This window comes from Prionailurus viverrinus, chromosome A1 (assembly GCF_022837055.1).
Source record: "Prionailurus viverrinus isolate Anna chromosome A1, UM_Priviv_1.0, whole genome shotgun sequence".
In the NCBI taxonomy this organism is placed as follows: domain Eukaryota; kingdom Metazoa; phylum Chordata; class Mammalia; order Carnivora; family Felidae; genus Prionailurus; species Prionailurus viverrinus.
Window position 1 is genome coordinate 114,483,856 of NC_062561.1, and position 23,517 is coordinate 114,507,372.

Sequence of the window (23,517 nt, forward strand, 5' to 3'; positions counted from 1 at the left end):
TAACAAGAGACAAAGAACCACACTATATAATCATAAAGGAAACAATCCAACAAGATCTAACAATTGTAAATATTTATGTACCCAAAATGGAAGCACTAGATACATAAAGAAACTAGTAACAAGCATAAAGGAAGTAATCGATAGTGATGCAATAACAGCAGACTTCAACACCCCCACTTACATCAATGGATAGATCATCCAAACAGGAAATAAATACGCAAACAGTGGCTTTCAATGACATACTGGACCAGATGGATCTAACAAATTATTCAGAACATTTCATCCTAAAACAGCAGAATATACATTTTTTTCAAGGGCACATGGAACATTCTCAAGAACAGATCACATATTAGGCCACAAAACGACTCTCAACAAATTCTAAAAGCCTTAAGTCATATCAGGTATCTCTCTGACCACAATGCTATGAAATTACAAATCAACCACAAGAAAAAATCAGGAATGAGCACAAATGCATGGAAGTTAAATAACATACTATTAAACAATGAAGGAGTCAACCAAGAAATCAAAGAGGAAATAAAAAATACATGGAGACCAATGAAAATGACAACAGAGTGATCCAAAAATCTTTGAGATGCAACAAAAGCTGTTGTAAGAGGGATGTTTATAGCAATACAGGCCTATCTCAAGAAGAAAAAACTCAAATAAACAACCCAACCTTACACCTAAAGGAGGTAGAAAGAGAAGAACAAACCCCAAAACAGTACAAGGAAGGAAGTAGTGAAAATGAGAGCAGGAGCTAGTCCTTAAAAAAAAGATCAACAAAATTGATAAGCCTTAGTTATATTAAGAAAAAAAAAAGCTGAAGACTCAAAGTGAAAAATGAAAGTGAAATAACAACTGACACAACAGAAATAAGGATTATAAGAGATTATGAAAAATTATATGGCAACAAATTGGACAACCTAGAAGAAATGGATGAATCCCCAGAAACATAAAACATCCCAAAAGTGAAGGAGAAAGAAATAGAAAATTTCAACAGACCAATTACCAACAATAAAATTAAATCATTAATCAAAAAACTCCCAAAGTCCAGAACCACATTTCTTTACAGGTTAATTCTACCAAACATTTAAAGTAAAATTAATACCCATTCTTCTCAAACTATTCCAAAAAAACCTGAAGAGGAGAGAAAGCTTCCAATTTCATTCTATATGGCCAGCATTCCCTGATACCAAAACCAGGTAGAGAAAACTACAAAAGAAGAGAACTATAGACCAATATCTCTGATGAATATAGATACAGAAATCCTCAAAAAAATAACAGCAAACTTAATTCAACAATACATTTTAATAAATCATGCACCATGATTGATTGTGATTTATTCCTGGGAGCAAGAATGGTTCAATATTTGCAAATTAATCAACATGATACATCACATGAAAAAGAAAAAGGATAAAAACCATACGATCATTTCAACAGATGCAGAAAAAGCATTTGACAAAGTACGACACCCACTCATGATAAAAATCCTCAACAAAGTAGTAAACATTTAGAAGGAACATAACTCAAGATAATAAAGGCCATCTATGAAAAACCCACAATCACCATCATACTCAATGATGAAAAACTGATGGCCTTTCCCCTAAGGTCAGGAACAAGACAAGGAAGTCCATTCTCACCACTTTTATTCAACATAGTACCGGAAGTCATAGCCACAACTGTCAGATAAGAAAAATAAATAAAACACATCAAAATTGGTAAGCAAGAACTAAAACTTTCACAATTTACAGAGGACAGGATACTATATACAGAAAATCCTAAAGACTTCACCAAAAAACTACTAGAATTGATAAATGAATTCAGTAAAGTCAGAGGATACAAAATCAATATACGGAAATTTACTGCATTATATACAATTATCATGAAAGAGTAGAAGAAATTTTTTTTTTTTTTTTTTCTGAAATTTATTGACAAATTGGTTTCCATACAACACCCAGTGCTCATCCCAAAAGGTGCCCTCCTCAATACCCATCACCCACCCTCTCCTCCCTCCCACCCCCCATCAACCCTCAGTTTGTTCTCAGTTTTTAACAGTCTCTTATGCTTTGGCTCTCTCCCTTTCTAACCTCTTTTTTTTTTTTTCCTTCCCCTCCCCCATGGGTTCCTGTGAAGTTTCTCAGGATCCACATAAGAGTGAAAACATATGGTATCTGTCTTTCTCTGTATGGCTTATTTCACTTAGCATCACACTCTCCAGTTCCATCCACGTTGCTACAAAAGGCCATATTTCATTTTTTCTCATTGCCATGTAATATTCCATTGTGTATATAAACCACAATTTCTTTATCCATTCATCAGTTGATGGACATTTAGGCTCTTTCCATAATTTGGCTATTGTTGAGAGTGCTGCTATGAACATTGGGGTACAAGTGGCCCTATGCATCAGTGCTCCTGTATCCCTTGGATAAATTCCTAGCAGTGCTATTGCTGGGTCATAGGGTAGGTCTATTTTTAATTTTCTGAGGAACCTCCACACTGCTTTCCAGAGCGGCTGCACCAATTTGCATTCCCACCAACAGTGCAAGAGGGTTCCCGTTTCTCCACATCCTCTCCAGCATCTATAGTCTCCTGATTTGTTCATTTTGGCCACTCTGACTGGCGTGAGGTGATACCTGAGTGTGGTTTTGATTTGTATTTCCCTGATAAGGAGCGACGCTGAACATCTTTTCATGTGTCTGTTGGCCATCCAGATGTCTTCTTTAGAGAAGTGTCTATTCATGTTTTCTGCCCATTTCTTCACTGGGTTATTTGTTTTTCGGGTGTGGAGTTTGGTGAGCTCTTTATAGATTTTGGATACTAGCCCTTTGTCCGATATGTCATTTGCAAATATCTTTTCCCATTCCGTTGGTTGCCTTTTAGTTTTGTTGGTTGTTTCCTTTGCTGTGCAGAAGCTTTTTATCTTCATAAGGTCCCAGTAATTCACTTTTGCTTTTAATTCCCTTGCCTTTGGGGATGTGTCGAGTAAGAGATTGCTACGGCTGAGGTCAGAGAGGTCTTTTCCTGCTTTCTCCTCTAAGGTTTTGATGGTTTCCTGTCTCACATTTAGGTCCTTTATCCATTTTGAGTTTATTTTTGTGAATGGTGTGAGAAAGTGGTCTAGTTTCAACCTTCTGCATGTTGCTGTCCAGTTCTCCCAGCACCATTTGTTAAAGAGGCTGTCTTTTTTCCATTGGATGTTCTTTCCTGCTTTGTCAAAGATGAGTTGGCCATACGTTTGTGGGTCTAGTTCTGGGGTTTCTATTCTATTCCATTGGTCTATGTGTCTGTTTTGGTGCCAATACCATGCTGTCTTGATGATGACAGCTTTGTAGTAGAGGCTAAAGTCTGGGATTGTGATGCCTCCTGCTTTGGTCTTCTTCTTCAAAATTCCTTTGGCTATTCGGGGCCTTTTGTGGTTCCATATGAATTTTAGGATTGCTTGTTCTAGTATCGAGAAGAATGCTGGTGCAATTTTGATTGGGATTGCATTGAATGTGTAGATAGCTTTGGGTAGTATTGACATTTTGACAATATTTATTTTTCCAATCCATGAGCAGGGAATGTCTTTCCATTTCTTTAAATCTTCTTCAATTTCCTTCAGAAGCTTTCTATAGTTTTCAGCATACAGATCCTTTACATCTTTGGTTAGATTTATTCCTAGGTATTTTATGCTTGTTGGTGCAATTGTGAATGGGATCAGTTTCTTTATTTGTCTTTCTGTTGCTTCATTGTTAGTGTATAAGAATGCAACTGATTTCTGTACATTGATTTTGTAGCCTGCAACTTTGCTGAATTCCTGTATCAGTTCTAGCAGACTTTTGGTGGAGTCTATCGGATTTTCCATGTATAATATCATGTCATCTGCAAAAAGCGAAAGCTTGACTTCATCTTTGCCAATTTTGATGCCTTTGATTTCCTTTTGTTGTCTGATTGCTGATGCTAGAACTTCCAGCACTATGTTAAACAGCAGCGGTGAGAGTGGGCATCCTTGTCGTGTTCCTGATCTCAGGGAAAAAGCTTTCAGTTTTTCCCCGTTGAGGATGATGTTAGCTGTGGGCTTTTCATAAATGGCTTTTATGATCTTTAAGTATGTTCCTTCTATCCCGACTTTCTCAAGGGTTTTTATTAAGAAAGGGTGCTGGATTTTGTCGAAGGCCTTTTCTGCATCGATTGACAGGATCATATGGTTCTTCTCTCTTTTTTTGTTAATGTGATGTATCACGTTGATTGATTTGCGAATGTTGAACCAGCCCTGCATCCCAGGAATGAATCCCACTTGATCATGGTGAATAATTCTTTTTATATGCCGTTGAATTCGATTTGCTAGTATCTTATTGAGAATTTTTGCATCCATATTCATCAGGGATATTGGCCTGTAGTTCTCTTTTTTTACTGGGTCTCTGTCTGGTTTAGGAATCAAAGTAATACTGGCTTCATAGAATGAGTCTGGAAGTTTTCCTTCCCTTTCTATTTCTTGGAATAGCTTGAGAAGGATAGGTATTATCTCTGCTTTAAACGTCTGGTAGAACTCCCCTGGGAAGCCATCTGGTCCTGGACTCTTATTTGTTGGGAGATTTTTGATAACCGATTCAATTTCTTCGCTGGTTATGGGTCTGTTCAAGCTTTCTATTTCCTCCTGATTGAGTTTTGGAAGCGTGTGGGTGTTCAGGAATTCGTCCATTTCTTCCAGGTTGTCCAATTTGTTGGCATATAAGTTTTCATAGTATTCCCTGATAATTGTTTGTATCTCTGAGGGATTGGTTGTAATAGTTCCATTTTCATTCATGATTTTATCTATTTGGGTCATCTCCCTTTTCTTTTTGAGAAGCCTGGCTAGAGGTTTGTCAATTTTGTTTATTTTTTCAAAAAACCAACTCTTGGTTTCGTTGATCTGCTCTACAGTTTTTTTAGTTTCTATATTGTTTATTTCTGCTCTGATCTTTATTATTTCTCTTCTTCTGCTGGGCTTAGGCTGCCTTTGCTGTTCTGCTTCTAGTTCCTTTAGGTGTGCTGTTAGATTTTGTATTTGGGATTTTTCTTGTTTCTTGAGATAGGCCTGGATTGCAATGTATTTTCCTCTCAGGACTGCCTTTGCTGCGTCCCAAAGCGTTTGGATTGTTGTATTTTCATTTTCGTTTGTTTCCATATATTTTTTAATTTCTTCTCTAATTGCCTGGTTGACCCACTCATTCGCTAGTAGGGTGTTCTTTAACCTCCATGCTTTTGGAGGTTTTCCAGACTTTTTCCTGTGGTTGATTTCAAGCTTCATGGCATTGTGGTCTGAAAGTAAGCATGGTATAATTTCAATTCTTGTAAACTTATGAAGGGCTGTTTTGTGACCCAGTATATGATCTATCTTGGAGAATGTTCCATGTGCACTCGAGAAGAAAGTATATTCTGTTGCTTTGGGATGCAGAGTTCTAAATATATCTGTCAAGTCCATCTCATCCAATGTCTCATTCAGGGCCCTTGTTTCTTTATTGACCGTGTGTCTAGATGATCTATCCATTTCTGTAAGTGGTGTATTAAAGTCCCCTGCAATTACCACATTCTTATCAATAAGGTTGCTTATGTTTATGAGTAATTGTTTTATATATTTGGGGGCTCCGGTATTCGGTGCATAGACATTGATAATTGTTAGCTCTTCCTGATGGATAGACCCTGTAACTATTATATAATGTCCTTCTTCATCTCTTGTTACAGCCTTTAATTTAAAGTCTAGTTTGTCTGATATAAGTATGGCTACTCCAGCTTTCCTTTGGCTTCCAGTCGCATGATAAATAGTTCTCCATCCCCTCACTCTCAATCTAAAGGTGTCCTCAGGTCTAAAATGAGTCTCTTGTAGACAGCAAATAGATGGGTCTTGTTTTTTTATCCATTCTGATACCCTATGTCTTTTGGTTGGCACATTTAATCCATTTACATTCAGTGTTATTATAGAAAGATACGGGTTTAGAGTCATTGTGATGTCTGTATGTTTTATGCTTATAGTGATGTCTCTGGGACTTTGTCTCACAGGGTCCCCCTTAGGATCTCTTGTAGGGCTGGTTTAGTGGTGACAAATTCCTTCAGTTTTTGTTTGTTTGGGAAGACCTTTATCTCTCCTTCTATTCTAAATGACAGACTTGCTGGATAAAGGATTCTTGGCTGCATATTTTTTCTGTCTAGCACCCTGAAAATCTCTTGCCAATTCTTTCTGGCCTGCCAAGTTTCAAAAGAGAGATCAGTCACGAGTCTTATAGGTCTCCCTTTATATGTGAGGGCACGTTTACCCCTTGCTGCTTTCAGAATTTTCTCTTTATCCTTGTATTTTGCCAGTTTCACTATGATATGTCGTGCAGAAGATCGATTCAAGTTACGTCTGAAGGGAGTTCTCTGTGCCTCTTGGATTTCAATGCCTTTTTCCTTCCCCAGTTCAGGGAAGTTCTCAGCTATGATTTCTTCAAGTACCCCTTCAGCACCTTTCCCTCTCTCTTCCTCCTCTGGGATACCAATTATGCGTATATTATTTCTTTTTAGTGTATCACTTAATTCTCTAATTTTCCCTTCATACTCCTGGATTTTTTTATCTCTCTTTTTCTCAGCTTCCTCTTTTTCCATAACTTTATCTTCTAGTTCACCTATTCTCTCCTCTGCCTCTTCAAGCCGAGCTGTGGTGGTTTCCATTTTGTTATGCATTTCGTTTAAAGCGTTTTTCAGCTCCTCGTGACTGTTCCTTAGTCCCTTGATCTCTGTAGCAAGAGATTCTCTGCTGTCCTGTATACTGTTTTCAAGCCCAGCGATTAATTTTATGACTATTATTCTAAATTCACTTTCTGTTATATTATTTAAATCCTTTTTGATCAGCTCATTAGCTGTTGTTATTTCCTGGAGATTCTTCTGGGGGGAGTTCTTCCGCTTGGTCATTTTGGATAGTCCCTGGCGTGGTGAGGACCTGCAGGGCACTTCCCCTGTGCTGTGGTGTATACCTGGAGTTGGTGGGCGGGGCCGCAGTCAGACCTGATGTCTGCCCCCAGCCCACCGCTGGGGCCACAGTCAGACTGGTGTGTGCCTTCTCTTCCCCTCTCCTAGGGGCGGGATTCACTGTGGGGTGGTGTGGCTCGTCTGGGCTACTTGCACCCTGCCAGGCTTGTGATGCTGGGGATCTGGCGTATTAGCTGGGGTGGGTAGGCAAGGTGCTCGGGGGCAGGAGGGGCAGGCTTAGATCGCTTCTCCTTAGGTGATCCACTTCAGGAGGGGCCCTGTGGCAGCGGGAGGGAGTCAGATCCGCTGCTGGAGGTTTGGCTCCGCAGAAGCGCAGAGTTGGGTGTTTGCGCGGAGCGAGCAAGTTCCCTGGCAGGAACCAGTTCCCTTTGGGATTTCGGCTGGGGGATGGGCGGGGGAAATGGCGCTGGCGAGCGCCTTTGTTCCCCACCAAACTGAGCTCTGTTGTCAGGGGGCTCAGCAGCTCTCCCTCCCTTTGTCCTCCAGCCTTCCCGCTTTCCGAGCAGAGCTGTTAATTTCTGACCTCCCAGACGCTAAGTCACACTTGTTGTGGGAACACAGTCCGTCAGGCCCCTCCGCTTTTGCAAGCCCGACTCGGGGGCTCTGCTTGGCCGGCGAGCCGCCCCTCCGCCCCGGCTCCCTCCCGCCAGTCCGTGGAGCGCGCACCGCCTCGCCGCCCTTCCTACCCTCTTCCGTGGGCCTCTCGTCTGCGTTTGGCTCCGGCGACTCTGTTCTGCTAATCCTCTGGCGGTTTTCTGGGTTATTTAGGCAGGTGTAGATGGAATCTAAGTGATCAGCAGGACGTGCGGTGAGCCCAGCGTCCTCCTAAGCCGCCATCTTGCCGCAACTCGAAAGAGTAGAAGAAATTAACAAAACAATACCATCTACAATTGTACCACAAATAATGAAATACCTAAGAATAAACTTAACCACGGAGGTGAAAGATCTGTACTCTGAAAACTTTAAAATGCTGATGAAAGAAAATGAAGATGAAATCAACAAATGGAAAGATATATCATGCTCATGGTTTGGGAGAAAAAGTACTGTTAAAAAGTCTATACTACCAAAGCAAACTACGTATTTAATGCAACCTCTATCAAAATGACAACATTTTTCAAAGAACTAGAACAAACAATCCTAAAATCTGTATGGAACCACAAAATACCCCAAATAACCAAAGCAATATGAAAAAATAAGAAGCTAGAAGTATTCTAATCCCAGATTTTAAGATATACTACAAAGCTACAGTAATCAAAACAGTATGGTACTGGCACAAAAATAGACACATAGGTCCATAGAACAGAATAGATAGCCCAGAAACGAGCCCATGATTATATGGCCAATTAATCTTCGACAAAGGAGGCAAAAATATGCAATGGGGGAAAAGACAGTCTCTTCAACCAACGGCGTTGGAAAACTGGACAACTAACACAAAAAAATGAAACTAAACCACTTTCTTACACCATACACAAAATAAACTCAAAGTGGATTAAGTACCTAAATGTGAGACCTGAAACCATAAAAATTCTGCAAAAAAAATACAGGCAGTAATTTCTCTGACAATGGCTATAATAACATTTCTAGATATGTTTCCTGAGGCAAGGGAAATAAAAGCAAAAATAAACTATTGGGACTACACCAAAATAAAAGGCTTCTGTACAGCAAAGGAAACAACAAAACAGGCAACCTATTTAATGGAGAAGATATTTACAAATGACATATCGTATAAATGGTTAGTATCCAAAATATGTGAACAATTTATACAACTCAACATAAACACAAATAATCCAATTTTTAAAAATGGGAAGAAGACATAAACAGACATCTCTCTAAAAAAGATATACAGATGGTTAACAGGACACATGAAAAAATGCTCAACATCACTCACCATCAGGGAAATGCAAATCAAAACCATGATGAGTTACCGCCTCACATTTGCCAGAATGGCAAAAATCAGAAACACCAAGTGTTGGTGAGGATGTGGAGAAAGAGGAACCCTCCCTCATGCACAGTTAGTGGGAGTGCAAACTGGTGCAGCCACTGTGGAAGACAGTAGTGAGTTTCCTCAAAAATTTCAAAATCCAATTTCCATATGATCTAGCAATTCTACTACTGAGTTCTTACCCCAAGAGTTCAAAAACACTAATTTGAAAAGATAGAGGCACCCCTGTGTTTATTGCAGCATCGACAATAGCCAAATTATCAAGCCATCCAAGTGTCTGCTGGCAGATGAAGGAATAAAGAAGATGTGGAATGAATTATCACTTAGCCATAAAACAGAAAGGCATTTTGCCAGTTGCAACAAGGATGAATCTATTGGTTATAATGCTGAGTGATGTAAGTCAGAGAAAGACAAACACAATATGATTTCATTCATATGTGGAATTTAAGAAACAAAACAAAGAAAGAAAACTGACAAACTGAAAAACATACTTTTAACTATGGAGAACAAAGTGATGGTTTGAGGGCAGATGGGGGGGGGGGGTGAAGCAGGTTAAGTGGACGGAGAGCACACACATCTTTATAAGCACTAAGTAAAAGGTACAGAAGTGCTAAATACTGTACACCTGAAACATAACACCATATGTTAACTCTACTGGAATTAAATACTTAAAAAACAATAAAACATATAAATTATGGAATATTCACACAGCAATGAGTTAACAAAGCAGAATGGCACACGGTGTATCACAAATGTGATGTCGGGCAAAAGCAGCCAGACAAAAAAACAGAACTCCGTTATAAAAGTATAAAAACAGACAGAACCAGTCTATAGAGTTACAAGTCAGGAGTGTTCTCAGCTAGACAGGGACAGGCCATGACAGCAAGGGACACAAAACAGACTGCTCAGATGCTGATAATGTTCTGTCTGTTGATCTGGTTGATGGTTGTGTAAGTGTGTTCACTTTATGAAAGTACATCAAGCAGTAGTACACGCACGATTGGCACTTTTGCTGGAAGTATGTTATACTCCAATGAAACATACTCCCTACCAAGCCAGACCTTTACCTACAGGACAGATAAGGCGAAACACCACACTTCAGCATTCATACACATCAAGTCCTGTCTCATCTAAATGCTTCACCTCAACTGTACCAACTAGCACCCTTCTGCTGGCACTGCCTGGGTTCCTCAACTTAGGCAAAACAGCAGAGGCAACCCACGTGTGTCAGTCAGATAGGCTGACACAGCCTGACCTCTAGACAGATTCACAGATGAAGGCTTATGCTACTTTTCCACAGAGAGATATGGCTCAGGTAACGATGCCTCCAGATGTCCAGCTTGCCAGGACTGCTCTGGTTCCTTTGTAGGCCAGGCCTTTTCCTTTGCACAACAACCCCCAATAGGTCCCCAGATGACAAGCACCCCTTCCTCTTCACTTTATCTCAGACAAGGAACCTGCAGATTCCAGAGGACAGGAATCAGCTTTTTTTCACTCCCTGCTACATCCTAAATAGCCAGCACAGTGTCAAGTACGTAACACCCTGGGCCAGTAAGTATCTCCAGTAGGAATATATGAATACGTGACCAAACACAACTACTGAATCTGTGTTCCAGGATCTGGTTACTAGAAAGGCAAGGATCTAGGTCCAGGATGACCATGGAGAGAAACAAAGCATTTTTAAAAACATATGTAAAGGTCTTTCTGAGGTAAGAAAAAATTTTATACCATCAATTCTGTCACGTAAAGAAAAATCACACAATTTATCTTTACCAGGTATAACATTTTTATTCTCTCATTCATTGAAAATGGCATTGGTCTTATTCAAGTCAGCTGGTCAAAGGTTGTAGACCAGATCCAGACTCAAAGCAAAAGTAGCTGATTGAGACAGGAAATGACACCTTAGCCTAATTAAAGTTCTGGACACCAACCAGCCAACCAAACCCATCAATGTGACAAAAGAATCAGCATATCCAATGAGCATAAAGAGACATGGAAACTACCCAACGGTCCCTTAACAGTGGGGCTATGGAAAGACCCCAAGTAGCCACATAAATCTATTCATTTATCATCTGTTAACAATTTTCTCCTTCTTGGCAATGGGTTTTTTTAAATATAAAATTTATTTTCAAATTGGCTTCCATACAACACCCAGGGCTCATCCCAACAAGTGCCCTCCTCCATGTCCATCACCCACTTTCCCCTCTCCTCACCCCCCATCAACCCTCAGTGTGTTCTAAGTATTTAAGTCTCTTATGGTTTGCCTCCTTCCCTCTCTGTAACTTTGTTTCCCCTTCCCCTCCCCGATGGTCTTCTGTTAAGTTTCTCAAGATCCACATATGAGTGAAAACATTTACCTGTCTCTCTCTGACTGACTTATTTCACTTAGCATAATACCCTCCAGTTCCATCCACGTTACTGCAAATGGCCAGATTTCATTCTTTCTCATTGCCAGGTAGTATTCCATTGTATATACAAACCACATCTTATTTATCCATTCATCAGTTTTAGGTACATTAATTAGAAGAAATTCAGTAACAGAGGGTAAAGCAAAGTTTGAGAGGTTGTTCAGTGGGCAGTGCAATGGCTTTAGAACAAGGAGTGCTACCATGTCCTGATGATCCTCAAAAATGTTCTCACCTTTAATGAGTCTTTGCTTTTGGAGTCCTCTGATCTTTCCAAAATTATCTGTCCAAATCATCAAAAAAATTAATACACCAAAAAGAGAGCTGCAAGGAGTATCACTGTCCGACCCACATCCCTCAGACCTTCTCTGTGCTTCCACCAACCAGTATCTGCAACCCCATGTGCAAAATCACACCTCTGTGAAAGTAGATATTCTGTGTAATATCCACCATTCCTTATTACTTACTCTTAGCGCCATTTAAGCTTCAATACTCATTTCTCTGTACACTAAAGTCAAGGTCAGAGTCAGTTTCCTTCAGTGTGCACAAAACCTATCAATTCTGCTAGAGAAGATACAAAGTTAGCCCAGCACTGGCTGGGTTCAGGCTCCTTTAGAGACATGAAGATTTATTGAGAGAATCCCTAGGACTTTATCATGTAGAAGGCCCCAGGTCAATTTCACCATGCTCACATGCACAAGTGTCCCTAGAAGCCAATCGAGTCCATTGTTATCCCACTCCCAGAGCACCTCATAACAATGACTGCCACTGAGATCTATGGAGATACACACAACGAAAAGCAAAGCCCTTCTTTCTACTGGAATCAACAGTAGCCCTGTTGGCCTACCGGGGAAAATATGGCACTCACAGTCATTTACTATTGGACAAAATGCTCATTTTGTCTAAAATTTTATTATTCATTGGATCTCTTGGTGTTGGGTATTTAGGATACATAATAACTCTCCAGGATTTTTTCTAGAAATACAGCCTGAAAATTACCTGCATCACAATTATCTGCTCTGCCTATGTAAAATACAGCTTCCTAGGTGTCACCTTCCACCTACTGAAGACTATGCTCTGGACTGGGGGGCTGAAATCTACATTTTAAACAAGACCAGTGGCGATGTTTCAAGATTATGAAGATGGGAGTCTGAAAGGCATTTCCCCCTTTTGCCTTGGCCATGCCTAGTCACCTACAACTTGGCCTGGCCTTTTTTAGAGCAGAGTTACAGCAATTCCATCTAAAGGGTGGGACAGAATTTGCAACTACATGGTTGGAACTAGAGGGTATTATGCTAAGCAAAATAAGTTAGGCAGAGAAAGACAAATCTCATATGACTTCACTCATATGTGGGATTTAAGAAACAACAGATGAACATGGGTGAAGGGAAGGAAAAATAAGATAAAAACAGAGAGGGAGGCAAACCATAAGAGACTCTTAAACACAGAGAACAAACTGAGGGTTGCTGGAGGGGTGTTGGCTCATGGGGAGGGATGGGGTGGCTAAATGGCCAATGGGCATTAAGGAGGGAACCTGTTGGGATGAGCACTAGGTGTTGTATGGATTCTACTGGCCCTACTCCTGAAATCAATACTACACTATATATAAACTGATTTGAATTTAAATGAATGGTGGCAGAGAAAGGAGAGAGCTAAAACAGAAAAGGGGAGGCTTATATTCTCTGGATAGTTGTTTTCTCTATGTTTTATCTGCACAAAGACTGCCTGGAATGCCCGCAGGAAGTTCTGCTTCCCTGCTCCAATCACAGGCATCGACGGACTTTGCATAAATGCCTGTTCACCCACCACATAATTATGCTGGGGAATGTTGACGGTGCCCTCTGTAGTGTGACGTGTTGCAGATCACACAGGAAGAGTTCGCAAATTATTACCAACAGTCGTATAAGACGCCCTTCCTTCCTCCCTTTCCCAGTACGCCAAATGAAAAAAAAAAATTTAAAAGATCAAGAGAGAAAGTCTCTTGAGGGACGTATTTGTACAGGATCCTAAGAAGAGCAGCCCAATCAAGTGGATGTGGACTTTAATATTATCCTTCCAGAAGAATCTCCAGTAACTCATTTTTACCTCCCTAGAAAGAAACCTTTATTGTCATGTCTGTCATAGACCTGGGAGGACCCAGAAGCAGGGGCTATGAAATGCCCCACACCACTCAGCACTCTGACATGGAGCTAAAAGAAGCACATGCGTGGCCGTCTCTCCCCCTAAACTGTGACCCTTGAGGGCGGAAATCTTGGTTTTCATCCTTGGCCTCCAAGCCTGGCACCCACTTTGTTCTCAGCAATGGTAACATGGGAAGGGAACGGGGAGAGGGACAAGGACCAGCCCATATAAACCAGTCTGGTTGTTGAAATAAATACTTCACAAGTCATCACCCCATCCAGAAATTCCAGGGTGCCTTTATTTCTTTTTTTTTTTTTTTTAATTTTTTTTCAACATTTTTAATTTATTTTTGGGACAGAGAGAGACAGAGCATGAACGGGGGAGGGGCAGAGAGAGAGGGAGACACAGAATCGGAAACAGGCTCCAGGCTCTGAGCCATCAGCCCAGAGCCTGACAGGGTGCCTTTATTTCTTAAGACCAGCAGCAGTTACTGGAGTGCCACAGCCCAGAACACTGGACCACCAAGGGAAGGAGAAGCACATGGCCACAGACACTAGAAGAGAAAGAAGTACTTTCTGCAAACGGGGAGGCAAAGTGAGGCATCTGACACAGCAGAGATGGCTATCAAAGACAACAGAGAGGGAGGACAAACGAACGGGCCATCCTTCCAAGGACTTGGCCCATCTGCACACCACACTTGTCACTTGACTCATTCCCCTGCCCCCAAAATATGTGTTAAACTGAAAATGTGCAAAGTGCGATTTTTAAATCAACTAGGGGAGAGCTTACTCCTTAACAGAATCCCAGGGCAAAGGTGTCTAATGGAAACACATCAGTGTCTTCCCACTTCGGGATCTTTGGACTTACTCTCACCACAGGATACCCCGAATACAACCACCTCTTCTCCTCACCTGGCTCACTCCTGTCATCCGCCACCTAGCAGCTCCAATGGCTTTCTCAGGGAGGCATTCCCTGACCAAAAGAGTTGATTAGCCACCCCCCTCCCCTTTACACAGTCTCAAGGCATCTGTACCTCTCTACCTGATAGCACTTTTGGCTACTGTACCTGAATGGTGATTTTGTGATGATTTACCTGTTTGCCACACTAGATGGTAAATCCCAGGAGGGTACAAACCATGTCTGCAGGAGGGTACCACCATGCTCTGCATCGGCTATTTTTTATTGTTTGGGTTTCCCTCAACCAGAGACAACCTGCTTTGCCTCTAGTGAATTACAGGTCCTCTGAGAGCCTGTCATGATCTAGAACTGAAGAGCTACACTGGAGGAGTGAAGTAACAAAGGTCTGGCCAACCCTATGAGTACTTTCCTCTTGGTTCTAAAGCCAAACCAGGAGCTTGGGGACTCCTGAACACCAACCGGAAGCATTTGCTAGACCCTGCAGGAATTCCCTCAAGGACAGTAATGCGGAACCCCATCTTCCCCCAAGCCAGCCTGGATCACTCTGGAGCACAAGATGGTTTATACCTTTTGAGAAGGGCTACAGGCAACTGGATCAGAGTTTACCATTAAAAGGGATACCAATTAGGGCTTAGCCAGCAGAACAGAGCTCCCTGGGGAGCCCTTCACATAACTAGGATTTCAGGCACAGCTGGGCACAAAGCCCCTCTCAGATACATCAGGAGGAGCTGCCAGCTTCAGGAAGTCTGGTGATGATGTGAAACATAATGGGAAGATGTTCTGTGCCAGGAACTGCAACTGGAAGGAAATTAACAGAGAACCACACGGAACCTCACCCAGCCATCCCAAGGGGCAAGGAAGGTAGATAAGGTCAAGGATAATAGAAGAAATGGCCCCAACATTTCTCTAAGACATGAGACAGAAAACAACATCTAAAGCCATGTGCCAACAATTCACTCACACTCACAGGGCACAAGAGAAGTGACCTTCAGAAAGCAAATCAGAAGAGCAGGTATACCAGCCACTCAAAGAGCACGAGCACCTACTTCGCATCATGATCTTACTTATCCTCCCCCAAGCGGCATCAAGAAGTTATGATTGCTCTACTTGTATAGATAAGGAAAGGGCACCTCTGGCCAAAGACCCAAGCTTATACTTGGCAAGACTGCAAGGTGAGCTCAGGTCAAAAGTGGGCTCTTCACCATGACAGGACTCAGGCTCAAAGAGCTTTTCACAGATTCAGAAACTGTGCCCAGACTGTGTGGGGGTTCGGTCTCCCTGTCAGGTTCCCCAGGATTCTCAACAGCACCCCCACCTGTTGGTATCCACAACCATTATCAGTCACTAAAAGAAAGAGAGACACGTGTCCAAAGCTAGCTGACCTACTGGGCCCAGCCTTCTGCTGGGCCTTTCTGCAAAGAACTCCTTGTCCCCATCCTGCAAGTGTGGAGAGTCCTGGTCCAGGATAATTCACTCACTCATTCATTCATTCATTCATTTACTCAAATTCACTCCAACACTCACTGAGCAATCTTCTGTGAGGAGCTTAAAGGCAAAGGTCCAGGGACACCAAGCTCTATACCACCGTGTCCCCTGAAAGGGTTTATAAAGTTGTAAGGTCCCAGCTTAGAGATAGAGATTAGGTCCCTCCAAACACTACTTTTCAATCTGTGCCTGACATATAATTTCTGCCTATCAAAAACTATAAAAGCACATGTCTGTAATTCTCTTATAGGCTTTCTTTCCCCAGGGATGTATCAGGAGTCATGCTTAGGAAAATTCAAGTCAACACAATGCTTACTCACTACCTATTCTGTGCCACGCATAATAAGACTCAGGCTCTTTCTTCAGGAAGCATCCGACGATTTAAACAGCTAAAATATAAACAAATAAAACTATAAATTGAGGAATAATAAAGTGCTGTAGGAGTTGTTAATATTAATAAAAATAATAGCCTCCATCTGCTCAGCATTTATGATGACACCAGACACTGTGCTAAGCACTTCACATGCATTAGCCAGTTAAACTCTTCACGCCAACCCTGGAAGGCTGGTCAACATAGTGGACATCCACTTCCCCTTAAGGAGCTACCTCTCAACCCTCCCTGTCACTATGTGATTCAATGGAGCCCTCACCATCACTTTATCCCCAGGTCCCAGTCCCGGACAATCAGCACATTCTCCCCAATTGTCCAGAGTGACTGACTGGGGATAAGTATATACAATAGGTGAATCTGATGAGTCTCGATTCTGGGAATTTTGCTGAGACATAAAAACCATCCAATGATATAAATTTGTAGTTGCTATGAGCCACCACCACCACTAATTATGGAATTCATTAGCCTGAGAAAAAAACCAAAATAGGGAAAAGAAAGCCCAAAGACTACGGGGTGAGGGGAGAGAAAACTGATTGACACACACATCCAAGTCCTATGATATACCCTGAGTCTCTGGATTCAACCTTATCTAAAGCCATGTTTATCAGTAGACTCTTCAGTTACATAGGTAAGTAAGTTTTCCTTTCCAATTAAGCCAGCTTCAACTAGATTTCAGTCACTTAAAATCTAGAGTCCTCACCAATAAGAGTGTTATTATCCCCACTTAACAAATGCAGTCAGGGATTCAGAAAGGACAAACAATTTGACCACCTTAGATTTAATTAACGAAGATTTGGAGAGGTCATGTGGTTGAATGAATTCAGACAAGAAACTCTACAAGAGTCAGACTGCTGAATTGCCAGAGGCATATTTTTTTTTCCCCTCCATCCACCAGTTCCAAGGGAAAACCTGCAAATCACCTTGCTATGGTCCTTTTTCTGCATGGTGGGTTCATTTCTCATTTACGTTTTACACTGAGCAGGTAGACCTCTGGGCTCTTAGTTTTATCCAAGGGTCTACCCAATTCTTCATTCTGGGCACTGTCTTCTTAGAAGTACACATAAACGCTACATCTTAAAAGTGACGGCCACCTTCTATTAAATGAAATATGGTAAGAAAATACTTGTAACCTTGGGCAAATTATTTACTCTCTTAACAGGAAATATATTTTATATGTAGTTACCTCATCTGGGGAGATGAGATCAACTCTGAACTTGGGTCTGAGGAATTTCCTAAGGAACATTTATAGTCACCTCACCAAAAGAAAAGTAAAATGAGTCACCTTGAAAGTGTTCAAATTTAGGGGCACCTGGGTGGCGCAGTCGGTTAAGCGTCCGACTTCAGCCAGGTCACGATCTCGCGGTCCGTGAGTTCGAGCCCCGCGTCGGGCTCTGGGCTGATGGCTCGGAGCCTGGAGCCTGTTTCCGATTCTGTGTCTCCCTCTCTCTCTGCCCCTCCCCCGTTCATGCTCTCTCTGTGTCCCAAAAATAAATAAACGTTGAAAAAAAAAAAAGTGTTCAAATTTAGATACTGAGATGTGTTTGGTCTGAAACACATTAAGGAAATAATACATGATTTATTACAAAAATATTTAATTGCTAACATTACTTTGTCTCTCCACGCAAGGTAAAATAGTTGACCTAATGATTAGGTCCTACTCCTCTAGGGGAGTAATAAAGGCCTGAAGATCCATTTGGGACCACTTCTTGCTTTTGAAAATAATCTCATCAGCATTTGGAGAGGACTTAACTTCTCCAAAATCCAGTTCAGCTGCAGTCCTGCAGGGCAGGACTGGGAAAGGACTAGGAGAGGCAGGGGAAGTCAACCTAGGAAAGTCAACTGGGTGAAGAAGCTCCACTATCCTTGCCAGGCAAGAACTAGGTTTTCTCTGGCAAGGACAAACTGAAGATAAGGAGAGAAAACACAGCAATGGTCTCAGGCTTAGGGACTTCCAAACCATCCCTTTACCATGATTCCTGTGAAATAATTATTTCTATCAGTGGTCATTTAGTACAGGGGATTTAAGATAGTGGGTTCATTAAAGAGAGTCAGGATCACAAACTCATTTAAGTCTCCTTGAACCTGTTTAATCAAAATGATTTTCTGCTACTCTCTATTACAAGCCAAGTTTCTGTGGTGACAGATTAATGACTGATCCACTAAGCCACACCACCTCTCTTCTCACCAACTCCACTGACTGAGCCAGCCACTATTGTATCAATAAGCCCCGTTTGCCCTTGAGACTCCTTACAGATGAGATGTTAAGATCAAATGAGCAGATCAGATGCTCACTGGCACCCCAGTTCCGCTACGGAGACCATCAAATCCCATAGAGTGTGCACCAAAGGAAAAAGAATTCAGGCCAGTCCTTGTGGTCTCATTAGAATTACAAACTCAGGTCACTTCGGAATAAGATAAATGCCAGCCAAGGCAACATTTCTGATTCTTCAGGCCTGCCCAAGGTAATTATCCTGGAGTTAAATGTCAAGTCTAGTTTCATGTATGCAAAAGAAAGAAAATGTCATGTTTGGTGTAAGCAACAATATTATTTTAATCAAATCAGAAGCTCGTTATTAGCAGAAGATAAGCCCTAATGTGACCCCTACAATAAGTTGTATCTACCTGGCTTCCATTCTTCTTTGTGTCAAACTAAGGTTCTTCACTGACTGTCTTCAGACATAAAATTGGAAAGACTTACCGTGTCATGTCAATGAAGGCTCACACCCTAAGTCCATTCCAGTCTGAATTGACTGCATGCACAGTAAGAAACTGGAATCAGACTACCTGGGTCCAGGCCAGGCTCCTCTACAGCCTAGCTCTGTAACTTGGGACAAGAGCCTTAATCTTTTAGTGAATGGTCGATAATAACAGTACTTCTAGAATTTTTATGAATATTAAATGAGAAAATACACGTAAAGTACGCTGAACAATGTCTGGCACACTAAATGCTTGGTTAATGTTAGGTATCACCTATTTCTGCAATGTTTTAATTTTTTAATTACAACCAGAACATATTACCTTTATAAGAAAAAACTTAAAAAGAGAGAAATGCATGAAAGCATAAGGTAAAGGATTTCCTCCAGTGAACAAGAGGTTACTGAGAGAAGAAACCACCTTATTTATCATGTTCACCCTTACAGCCCACTGCCTCGCACACACTAGACAGTCAAATATGGGTTGGAATGTATGTGCAAATGAACGTAAGAATGAAGAGAGGAAAATTTCCTTGCAGGAATGACTATGGAAAGCCAAATCGCAATGAGGAAAAATCCAGAGAGGTGCTTGGGTGACTCAGTCGGTTGAGCATCCAACTCTTGATTTCGGCTCACGTCATGATCCCAGGGTCGCGGGATTGAGCCCTGCATCCAGCTCTACAATGAGCATGAAGCCTACTTGGGATATTCTCCCTCTCTCTCTCTCCCTCTCCCTCCACCCCTCTCCTCCACTCACACACACTCTATCTCTAAAATAATTTTTTTTTTTAATCCAGGGAATGATTCTAATATCTTGACCCCTCAGTCTCAAACCACAGAGAAGTTAAATGCATGACAATAGGAGGCTGGAAATTATCATACAACTAGATACAAACATCTACCTTCTTCATCTTCTCCTTTTTTTTTTTTTAAACGTTTATTTATTTTTGAGATAGAGACAGAGCATGAATAGGGGAGGGTCAGAGTGAAAGGGAGACACAGAATCCGAAGCAGGCTCCAGGCTCTGAGCTATCAGCCCAGAGCCTGACACGGGGCTCGAACTCACAGACTGTGAGATCATGACCTGAGCCGAAGTCGGACGCTTAACAGACTGAGCCACTCAGGCGCCCCTTCTTCTCCTTAATACTGTATTTATGCAAAAGTCTGAGTTTCCATTGGACCAAAAGATCCCAACTGCTCATCTTTAAAAAATAACGATAATCAAACTAACAGACCATCAATACATTTAGGAACAAATATGTCCTAACATCTAAACAGTGTCCTATTTCTCCTGAATCCATCACTCCAGGAGACAAGCCATGGAGCAGTTGTGAAAGATGTATTTCTGTAAAGAAGGATACAGTTATTATGTGTGTACCTAAAACAATAGGACGACTTCCAAGTGATAAGTAGTGGCTATCAAGCAATCGCTGGCAATGTCACAGCACACTCAATAGGCTAGGGAGCATGGAGCACAGAGCCTGCCATCATTTCCATTTCAAAGTTAGCCCAAGAACAACAACCAATGGGTATCATCAAATCTGAAAGGAGCCCTTAGTTTTCAGTTTCACAAGTTCAAAAATCACTTCTAAATCTCTCTCCCCAAAGTGCAAAAAGGTTATAAGTCCAGGAAAAGGCAAGATATTTTCTTTCACAGTGACTTTCTAAAATTGACAAGCATCGTAACAGTAATCTCAGGACACAATCTCTCAAAGTTATCAGTGGCTTCAACCAACAACAAAAACACTAGCAGAGAAGCTAAGCTTTGTCAATCTTAAGCAAGACGTAGCTCTGTAAAAACAATCAGGCTGGCTGAGCACGTGACCAGTTCCCTGGGGCTTTGTCCACAGAACATCTGGTTTTTAAAGCAAGCAGCCTTTTAGTCCCTGGTCCCAGGGGACACAGGCTTTGTAGTTACTCCAAGCAAATGACGGAATGGAGATACTTGGATTTGGAGTTAAAGAGTAGCTGGTTTGAGTTTCACAACTTTGAAGAGGTTAATAACATTAAATTATATCTGAGCCACACCTGACTGGTATCATCAGACACTGCCCCCCCCCCCCCACACCATGAAGCATATAAAATGGTTGATAATAACACCAGTTTGGAGGGGTTTTTTTTTTAACATTTTTAGATGTTTTTAATGGTATACTGGATTAAAATATCATTTTAAAAGAATATATTCTGGTAAAAATATTAACACCTAAAATTCTCCAGAAACAAAAAAGCATTGCATTTGAACACAGAAGCGTCTCTCTTTTTATTAAACTGTGGACATTTTTACGTTATTTAAGGCACACTCTATAGTATCTCCTAAACATCTTAAGAATTACCTAGAATGTTTAAAATATAGTTTCCCAGCAGTCATCCTGGAAACATGGATCCACACTCTCCAGAAGAGGCATCTGCATGTTGTAATTTAACAAACATCCCAGGCAAGCTTCATGATCACCCAGGTTTGGGACAACACTGACCCAAGGATAAAAAATGTCACCATTTGCAAGAAAGATGAGAAATGAAGAAATGCTCAACTTTTATAAATTTAAAGCTCGATGGGAGATAAGAATCATGTCATGCTTATGATACAATGAGACTAGAAAACCTTGAACAGACACAAAAGCACAGTAAACCTTTCTACACCCCAATGGCCAATGAGCACAGCTGCTTTCAATTCGACCGAGCCGCCAGGGAAAAACAAGGCATCTGCAAAGGTGTCCCTTCCCTGCACCTGGCCCAATTCTTCCATGCCGTGGAGGGGGAAGCATCTGCCTTGTCCCTCAACTCTACCCAAAATGTAATGATAAAATAAATTTTACAAAGCAAAAGTATGTCTACCCTATTGAGTCCATGAATGAATGCTTCTTTGGGGGCACCCTTTGGGCACTCTGGCATCCTTTTCAGCCTCAGGCAAAGAAAGTCACTGCAGGATTCCTCCGAGCTGAGCAGAAAGGGAACGCAAGATGGTTAACAGAGCAGGTCAGGGACACGGGGAGGTGTGCCAGGGATCTCAGGGCTGGGGGAAGCAAAGAGGAAGTCCGCTGCCTAAGTAAGCTCAAAATAACTCCAAGTTCACTGAAAGTGTTTGAAAGCACCTTTCAAAGAAAAGCAGCCCACAGCCAACTAAAGAGAGGAGGAAGACGAAGAGGGAGAGGAGGGGGTAAGCCCTCACTCAAGGCTATGGGTGGGCCTGCTCCTCAGGAACGGGGCCTGGAGAGGCGCTCTTTAGAAAGTATAAGAAATTATCTGGATTCTCTGGATTTCCTCGTACTTTCCCCCCACAAGGGTTTGGGAAGACCAGGACAGGGGCTAAGATAAATCCAGTGAAGGATGGTGACTCCCAAACATCTCCCACCTGAAAGAACCCTGTAAGAAGAACAGAGACTCGGAAATGCGGGCCCCTCTCTCTCACGGGCAGGAATTCCTAATGTCAAGGATCATAAAAGTTCTTCCTCAATGCCCTGCAAGCCTATGGCCCCAACCATCTGGGACAGCCTTTGAAAGAGCTATCTGCAAGCAGCTCCCACAGCACCTGGGGGTTGCCATCTGCTGGAAAGACTGTGCCAGGTGCCTCTTGTCCTGCATCCTCCGGGACATACCTGGGGAGCCACAGCCAGCCTTGGGGAAGAAACAGACAGCAGATGTGCCTGTGGGTGCCCAGGAGGAACTTTCTCCCCTGCCAGGGCTCCCCCACAGGAGCAATCCTCTGCCACCCAAGCTCATCTTCAGGGCAGGAGACCAGCTCCATCAGTGGCCTGCTCCCTTTCCCTAAAGACTCCAAGGGTCAAAACCACCACACCTCCTCCACAGCAGCACCATCCACATTTTCTCAGGCCCGTTGCCACGACCCTCCAATCCTCCTGGAACAAATCAGCTGGGCTCACCCCTAAACCTAACATCTGCAGCAGGGATTCTTCTGGCACAGCCCAGAGATGGTCCAAATCCCTGCTGCCCCAGGAAGGTTCTCTAGGGGACTCGGCAAAGTCAACCATCCACGTTAGGGGAACTGAGGACCTTAAGGGAGCCTCTCTCCAAGCTGCTTGCTGTTCTTACCATGCGTACTGAGTCATCTCCCCCGGTCCTACGATTACACACACCTGGACCACAGGTAACAGGCAAACAGTATCAAGCCTTCTAAGTTCTCTTTAAAGTTCTTCTCTGGCAAGATGCAGCCTGGGAACCCCCGCCAACAAGCTGCGGTGAGAGGTCTGCACCCATCCCCTCCCTTCCCCGCCTCAGAGCCCCCCCTCTCACAGAGGCTCCCCGACCCCGCAGGGCCTGGCAGCAGCGGTACTCACGTCTCGAAAGCGGTTCCAGTACTTGTCCCGGTCGTACTGGGAGACGGTGCTCAGCCACTGGTCATTGTCTAGGAAATTGCCGTTGTTGGGGCCCGCGCCTCCGGCGAGCGCGTCCAGGTGCCGGCTCTCGACCTGGAGGAAGCACCACGCCGCGGCCGCCGCCGCCAGCACCGCGATCGCCGGCATCTGCGGGCAGGGGGCACGCAGGGGCGTGAGCCGGAGGGCAGGGCCAGGCAAGCCCCTCGCGGTGCACCGAGGTCTCGGCGCCTCGGCGACCCGCCCC

General features: G+C 42.6%; 1 protein-coding gene across 1 annotated transcript in view; it reads right to left on the reverse strand.

Annotated features, from left to right (window-relative positions):
* The window catches only part of SPOCK1 (SPARC (osteonectin), cwcv and kazal like domains proteoglycan 1), a 527,907-nt gene that overhangs the window by 503,683 nt on the left and 707 nt on the right, over positions 1 to 23,517 (reverse strand). The window contains exon 2 of the mRNA XM_047869748.1: positions 23,235 to 23,420. Within this exon, the coding sequence (XP_047725704.1) occupies positions 23,235 to 23,420 (186 nt within the window). The remainder of the gene's footprint in view (positions 1 to 23,234; positions 23,421 to 23,517) is intronic.